Genomic DNA, 6,524 nt, shown 5'->3' with positions numbered 1-6,524 from the left:
AATTGAGCCTAATTATCCTAGGTAATTGCTTCAATTCTCCACTTGACTTTGCTAACGCAGATCTGTCCTGTGTGTTCAAAAATACACCCCCCCTCTGTCCCTGAATATCCTGTTGTCACCTTTGAAAAGTTGCTGGCATCAAACTACCATCAAACTGAAAGCAACTGTACATGTGAAGAGATGGCAAGAAGTAAAATTAAAAGACTAAATCAATAAGGAGATAATTTCTTGTAGCTTAAAATTAATTTATTTTACAAATATAGCTATAATATAAATGATAATAAAATTTCAAATATACAGTATATTACAACAATCCCTTCCAAAGGGAATCTTGAGAGCCACCCAAATGTACTGTTAAATAGAAACAGAATTTTTAATTTTTATTTTACAATTTCTTTCTGGTACTGGTAAGAGAGAGGTCCTTTCAACCTACCTTTGTCACACATCTGTGTATCCCTCCCCCCAAAATCAAGTGTTTTGCTGTTGAAGTTCTCTTAAGTTTTCCAGTGGAAGGACCTGGGATCCGTCTCCCCTGGAAAGTTCTCTTTCTCTCCCACTATTCTCATTTCCGACATCTTCAGACATGAATTTCTCTGTGCTTTTTCCTGCCTGGTGCAGGAGGCACGGCCTCTAGTTCTGGTGCAACCACTAACTCTGCTGGGGACTGTGGATACATTTCTCAGCCTCTCTGGCCTCGGTTCCCCCATCTATAACTCGAGGGGGTAGATCTAGCTTCTAGAAGAGCGTTATGGGACGCTTCTAGCCACTTTGGGGGAGGGGATCAGACTTCAGAGAGTGAACTCAGGGGTCAACCGAGAGGAGAAACCAGAGCAGTGTAGGGGTTAAAGGGAAGGAGCCAGGCGGGGCCGAGCAGGGGAGCGCCTTGGGGGAAGGTTCCTGCTGCTTGCTGGAGATATCGGCTGGCACCACAGGTAGGCGACCCTGGGCCCTCTATGTCAGGTGGTACATGCTGTAGCCTACGTGGGCTGTATAGAGTCCCACGGGCGCCACGGGCAGCGCGGCGCGCTGGAAGGGGCTGGAGGCACCGTAGAGCGAGGCGCCCGCGGCGGCCGCTACGGCCGCGGGGCCGCCGAGGGGGAAGGAAAGACCGAAGGCTGCGGGGGGCAGCATGGGTTTGGCGGCCATCTTCAGCTTCTCCAGCTCTGCCTCCTGCAGTCTCTTGGCCTTGGCGCGGCGGTTCTGAAACCAGATCTTCACCTGCGTCTCCGTGAGGCTGAGCGAGCTGGAGAACTCGGCGCGCTCGGCGATGGACAGGTACTGCTTCTGGCGGAACTTGCGCTCCAGCGCCAGCAGCTGGGCTGTGGTGAAGGGCGTCCGCGGCTTGCGGTTGGTCTTGTGCTTGCGCAGGGTGCAGGCCGGGGGGCTCAGCCGCCCTAGGGGGCCGAGAGAGAAACGCAGGAGGTTAAGACACCAGCGCTGGCGCGGGAGAGTCATCGGCCCATAAATGGGAATAATATTAAATTACAACACCCGCTCTTCATTTGCTTGGAGCACCTCAGCGCCAGGCACCATGAGAAACGCTTGGAAAATATTTTCTCCAATTCCCACCGCAGCCCCTCAGGGTAGACGTTCTTGTCTACCTTTTGCAAATGAGGAAACTAAAATTCCAGGTGACACGTACCCATGTTCAAGGCCCGAAATAACTGGGAAGGGAAGAGGTGGGACAGCCCTTAAAGCTAGATGGCCGCTTAAGAAGGCCTTTCTCAGTGGGGCCTTCTCCACCGCCACCCCACGCACATTGGGACGGTGGATGTTAAAATGGTGAAACGCGCGGAAAGAGGCCCTGCACCCAGCCCGGGATCACGTTTAGCTTTAGGCGTTGGCCGAACATTTATCTGTGCCCACTAAGTGGTCAGCACTGGGCTAGGCCGTTCTGTGGCCTGGAATCCAGATCTCTGATTTCCACTCTTTCCCTTGGAACAATGCGTTCCTACAGGGTTCTAAGCTCGGTCCCTGCTGACTGGAGGTGGAGCGACCCCGGATGTCACGAATGTTGCACCACGGCCAAGTCTCAAATATAAAAAGTGCCATGGTTTGAGGAGGCGCTTCATCTTAACGGGGCTGCTGCTTCTGATTGTCACAATTGCCTCCTGAGCCTCTCCCACCCCCAATGCCTTGGCCTCTGGTCGCTTTCCAATGTGTGTGTGGGGGGGGTGTGCCTCAGTCCGCAGAGATCAACACTGCTGGTGCCGAGGTGTCTTTTTCTTACGACTTCAAAATATACCTCAAGGATGGGCTGTGAGCGAGCACCACCTCAGAGGGCTCAAGCAGGTCCAGGACAGGGTCTGCTGGGCCACTCAACCCCTGCCACACCCAGCAGCTGCGGCCAGTTAAAACAGGGACCAAAATTATTCCCAGGACAACAGAGATCCCGTCGACTTTGGGTCAGGACCCAGGCCCTAAAAGAATCCTCGAGTCCTGGAAAGGACGCTTTGCCTATGCAGCAGCGGCTCTGGGGGGAGAAATTAATTCAAACCGAGAATGTTTCACCAGGCGGGTTTTGCCTAACTATGCAATGCGTTTTGCACGCTTAAAAAAAAAAATACTTTGGGCTCTCAGGCCACCAGGATGTGAGTCAAACGAAATCTCGTGTTAACATCCCCGCTTCTTCCCTGGTCGAGACCATTGAGAGTCCGGGAAGCAGTTGGCCCCTGACTCCCTTTCCGCCGGGCCACCCGAGGGGCGGGCGCCGAGGGAAACGTCACTCCCTTCGGTAGCAACAGCCCAGCGCTGGGCCACCTTCTCCGGCCGTTAGGCCCAGGGAGGGGCTGGCCTTTCAAAGACGTTTAATCCCCAGATAAAAATCATTCCTCAGCATCACGCCATTGAATTCGGGTTGCTATTATGCCGCGCAAAATAATCAGAGGAAACGAGGAAAACTTGGGAATTTCCCGTGCTCCTGAAATATCTCCGAGTGTGTTCGCTGCGCAGAGAAGCCAGGGGGCCGGGAGGCCTTGGAACGACCCCGGAGGCGTCTTTGGCGGCTGGAGTCAGCTTCCATGACCCAGTCCAAGACATTTGGGAGCTCCCTACCGTGTTGGAGGGGGCACCTCCCACTAACTGACTTGGTGCCCCGCCCCCTCCACTGGAACCTGAGCGCCCCCTCCCCCTAAATGATCCATCCACCCAGAGCACCAAATGTCTACCTGAAACACGAAGCGGGGGGGGGGGGCGGGGATTTTGCAAGAGATTCGGAAATACTTTGGGCAAAGAAATATCTTCGGGGAGGGGTTGGAGAAGGGGAGGGGGCGCACCAGGCTTCTACTATGAGAAAGTGAAACTCTGCGCACTGGAAAAGTGTCCGCACCCCTAGAACCCACCCGTTGCGGGAATGGCAAAGTAACAGGGCTTAGGGTCTGAAAGAGGAGCCAGGCGGGACTCCTAGGGTCGTTTGGGGGGTGGGTGGGGCAGGAGGAGAGGGTGCCCAGACACCCGTGTCCTACAAGTGAACTCCTATCCGCAGCGTCGCCTAGCCAAGGCGAGGAGCCCGCGAAAGTGGACCGAGTGCTGGGCCTCAGCCAGGCCTCAACCCTCTTCCTGGGTGGGAGTGGGGTGAGGCATCAACCCCCGGCCTCCCCGCCAACCCATCTGCAGCACGGGCTCCGGGTACCGGGCTGCAGGTACGCAGACGCCCGAGACAAGCAGGCGCCGGCGCGCGGCCTGGCGCCCTCGGGTCCCACACCCCCGCCGGCCCCCTCCCCCGCCGCCTGGGTTCTGGCTACTCACTGGCCGGGGGCGGGGAGAAGCGGGGGTTCTGCAACCACGGGGTCCTCTCGGGCTTCTCGGGGCTCTCGGCTTTGACGAGCGCATCTTCTGGCAGCTTGAGGAGTCCTCCCACTGAGAAATGGCCGAGCGGCCGCGGCGAGGACGGCGCATCCGGGGCGCCCAACGACCCGGGCCGGGAGCCCAGAGGCTGCGCGGAGCCGCCCGCCGCCTGTGCGCCCTCAGAGGCCGCCAGGACGCTGTCCTTGGCCCCGGGCTTCCTGTGATCGGCCATGAGCGCCTCCACGCTGAAGGGCAGAAGCGAAGGGGACACTTTGGGCTTGGCCCCCTCCTCGTCTGCCCCCATGGCGGCCGCCGTGGCCGCGGTGGTGCTGGGGGTCTGGCCCCCGCCGCCTCCCGCCGGCTTGCCGAAGGCGGAGTCCTCCACTTTGACACCGAGTGGCAAAGAAGTCATGTCAGCAGCCGGGGCCATGCAGAGCCGGGCCCCCCCTCCAGCCTCAGCTCCGGCCAGCCGCCGGGCATGAGCTTCGGGCGGGCTGGGAGCGCGGCCGGACTCTGGGATTGCCCGGGGCCCTGGCCGGGCGGGCCCTCCCGCGCGCGCCTCACGCCCCTCCCCAGAAGACCAGCTCCGGCGCTCTGGGCCTGGTTATCCGCTGGCGCCGCCGCGCAGGCCGAGTTCCCGGGCGCACCAGCCGGCTCCGGGTCGGGCCGCAGCTCCCCAGAGAACTTGTTAATAAGGCGAGGCCAGTGCGGCGGCGGCCAATCAGAGCGCGAGGGGGCGGTCCCGGCGCGATCCATTGGGCCCCGCTCCGGCGGACTCGCTCGGAGGCGCGCTGGGCCTCGGGGCGCGCAGGGCTGGGTCTGGCCCCGGGAGGGCAGAGGAGGGGAGGGGGCGCTCGAGAAACGTTCCTCTGCGCTAAAGGCCGCGCCGCTTGTCCCTGTGTGGTTCTTCCTAGGTGTCTATTTTACTGTGTTCCTGGGGGACTTTCCCTTGTTCTCAGTCCTTCTCTTCTGCTCTTCCCTCTCCTCCCCTTCCTTTATCGCTCCTCTTTCCCAATTCCTGCGTTTTTTCTCTACTCCTTTCCTGTTTCTCTCTCCTACCTCTCCCCTTACCTTTCTGTTCAGTCAGTTGCTGTGTCTGTTTCTACCCAGTGGATAGTGGAGGATAGTCCTCCTCCAATATGTGCCTCCCCTCTTCTCTACTACGATAATTTGTGTTGAAGCCATTTCTTATATATTCTTTTTATAGTTTAAAAAATCTGCAGGGTTATTTATTATAGTAGAAAGACATAACATTAATTTCTTCTTTAAACATTCATTTTCTTCTGTTTCAATCTTGAAAACTTTACCTCTGCGTAAAAGTGGGCCTTTGTCTCCTAAGCGCTGGACTGAAGTTTGCCCAAGAAGCCACGCTCCCGTGGTGCTATGGATGTTAACAATAATACATTATGTTATCTGGAATGGATAATCGAGTTTCATACCCGATGTGTACTTTCCTGCTGTGAACTTTCAGGAGGATTACAGCACCTATACCGACGACCGGCTCGGGAACGAAGCCCGTCCTTTTTATATAGAACTTATTGAATATAAAACCAACAGAAACGTCAACAAAACACTGATCTGGCCTTAACGTAACCTCGATCAGCGTGTCCGCAAAAACAATAACAGTCCCTATCTCTGGATCGCTGATCTTGTGTGTGCGTGCGTGTGTGTGTGTGTGTGTGTGTGTGTGTGTGTGTGTGTGTGTTAGGGGTAGGGGGAGGCACATTTGGGAGAGACGGCCAAGAAAAGAGGACTGCTCCTGGGACGGACGGATCCTTGGTGCTGGGCTTGAGAATTTTTATTTTGCCAATTTCGGAGGAAACGTGATTTTATTTTTGCTGTTAAAAAATAGAGGAAAATGAGTTGGGGGTGTGGGGAGACGGAGGATCTACACAAACTCAGGTCGGGGCTGGGCAGTTTTCTGAACCTCTTCTTTATGGTTTCTTATCCCGGGGCCCAGGCCGGCGGCTCCCGGGGAGCCGGCGGCAGTGATTGGCGGCTCACCGGGATCGGCCATTGATGGCTGCGGGGTTCTAATCTCCAGGAAACACAAGGGGCTGCCGTGGCCATTTAGGGGTAATTATCCGAGCGCGGAGGGACAACGAATTCCCTCGCCTTTTAACTGGGCGCAATAAAAGCTGTAGATTAGGGGCATCCAGATTAAGGAAAATGAATTACTAGAGAGGGAACTTTATTACCCGGACGGCGTCCGGGGTCTGGCAGGAGGGGTAGGGCTGCGGACGCCGGGGCCATTGGCAGCCTCCCATCTGTCCGCAGGCTCCACGATGTTAAGGCCTTGGGCGGGTTCGGGAATACTCTAGTCTGTGAAATTTACGCAGCCTCTCCAGACTTCTTGCGCTCTCGAAACTGCAACACAAGCATTGGGTAGGGTCAGGGGCCTCCAGCTCGAGTCCGGCCCCGCTAGAGGCGCGGCGCACGGACGTGGCCTCTCTAAAGGCACCGTACCTCTGGGGGGGGGGGGGCACGGAGAATAGAGAGTCCTTCCTCCAGGCAGGGAAACCTGGGCCCTGGAGGTTTGCCTGAGGGTGCAAAGGATAGAAGGCCAGGGCTGAGCGACCTGACACTCAGCAAGGCTGTAGGCCGAACACCTTGCTAGCAGCCCAGACCGGATGGCCGACTTCTATTGCCCGCCTTTCCAGTTAAACTCTCCCTGGAACGGGCGAGCCGGAATCTCACTCTGCACTCGGTTGAAAGAGGGAGAGGAAACCGAGGCCCCT

At 56.9% G+C, this 6,524-nt stretch overlaps 1 protein-coding gene across 1 annotated transcript; it reads right to left on the bottom strand.

The window, feature by feature from the left end:
* Nucleotides 1–224: 224 nt before the first annotated feature.
* Nucleotides 225–4,449, bottom strand: MSX1 (msh homeobox 1). The gene is made up of 2 exons (XM_059065947.2): nt 3,748–4,449; nt 225–1,394 (listed from the first exon to the last, which is right to left on the bottom strand). The coding sequence occupies exons 1-2, from the start codon at nt 4,214–4,216 to the stop codon at nt 952–954; spliced, it is 912 nt and encodes a 303-aa protein (XP_058921930.1). The 5' UTR covers nt 4,217–4,449; the 3' UTR covers nt 225–951.
* Nucleotides 4,450–6,524: the final 2,075 nt, after the last annotated feature.

Source organism: Kogia breviceps, chromosome 6, assembly GCF_026419965.1.
Source record: "Kogia breviceps isolate mKogBre1 chromosome 6, mKogBre1 haplotype 1, whole genome shotgun sequence".
Classification (NCBI taxonomy): Eukaryota; Metazoa; Chordata; class Mammalia; order Artiodactyla; family Physeteridae; genus Kogia; species Kogia breviceps.
Note: the sequence above shows the minus strand (reverse complement) of the source record. Positions and strands in the feature narration are given on the sequence as shown.

Excerpts from the sequence above, each read along its gene's own strand:
- MSX1 (XM_059065947.2), bottom strand. The coding sequence starts at position 4,216 with ATGGCCCCGGCTGCTGACATGACTTCTTTGCCACTCGGTGTCAAAGTG. Across the intron at positions 1,395-3,747 it reads CTTCTCCCCGCCCCCGGCCA|GGCGGCTGAGCCCCCCGGCC; the intron begins GTGAGTAGCCAG and ends TCGGCCCCCTAG.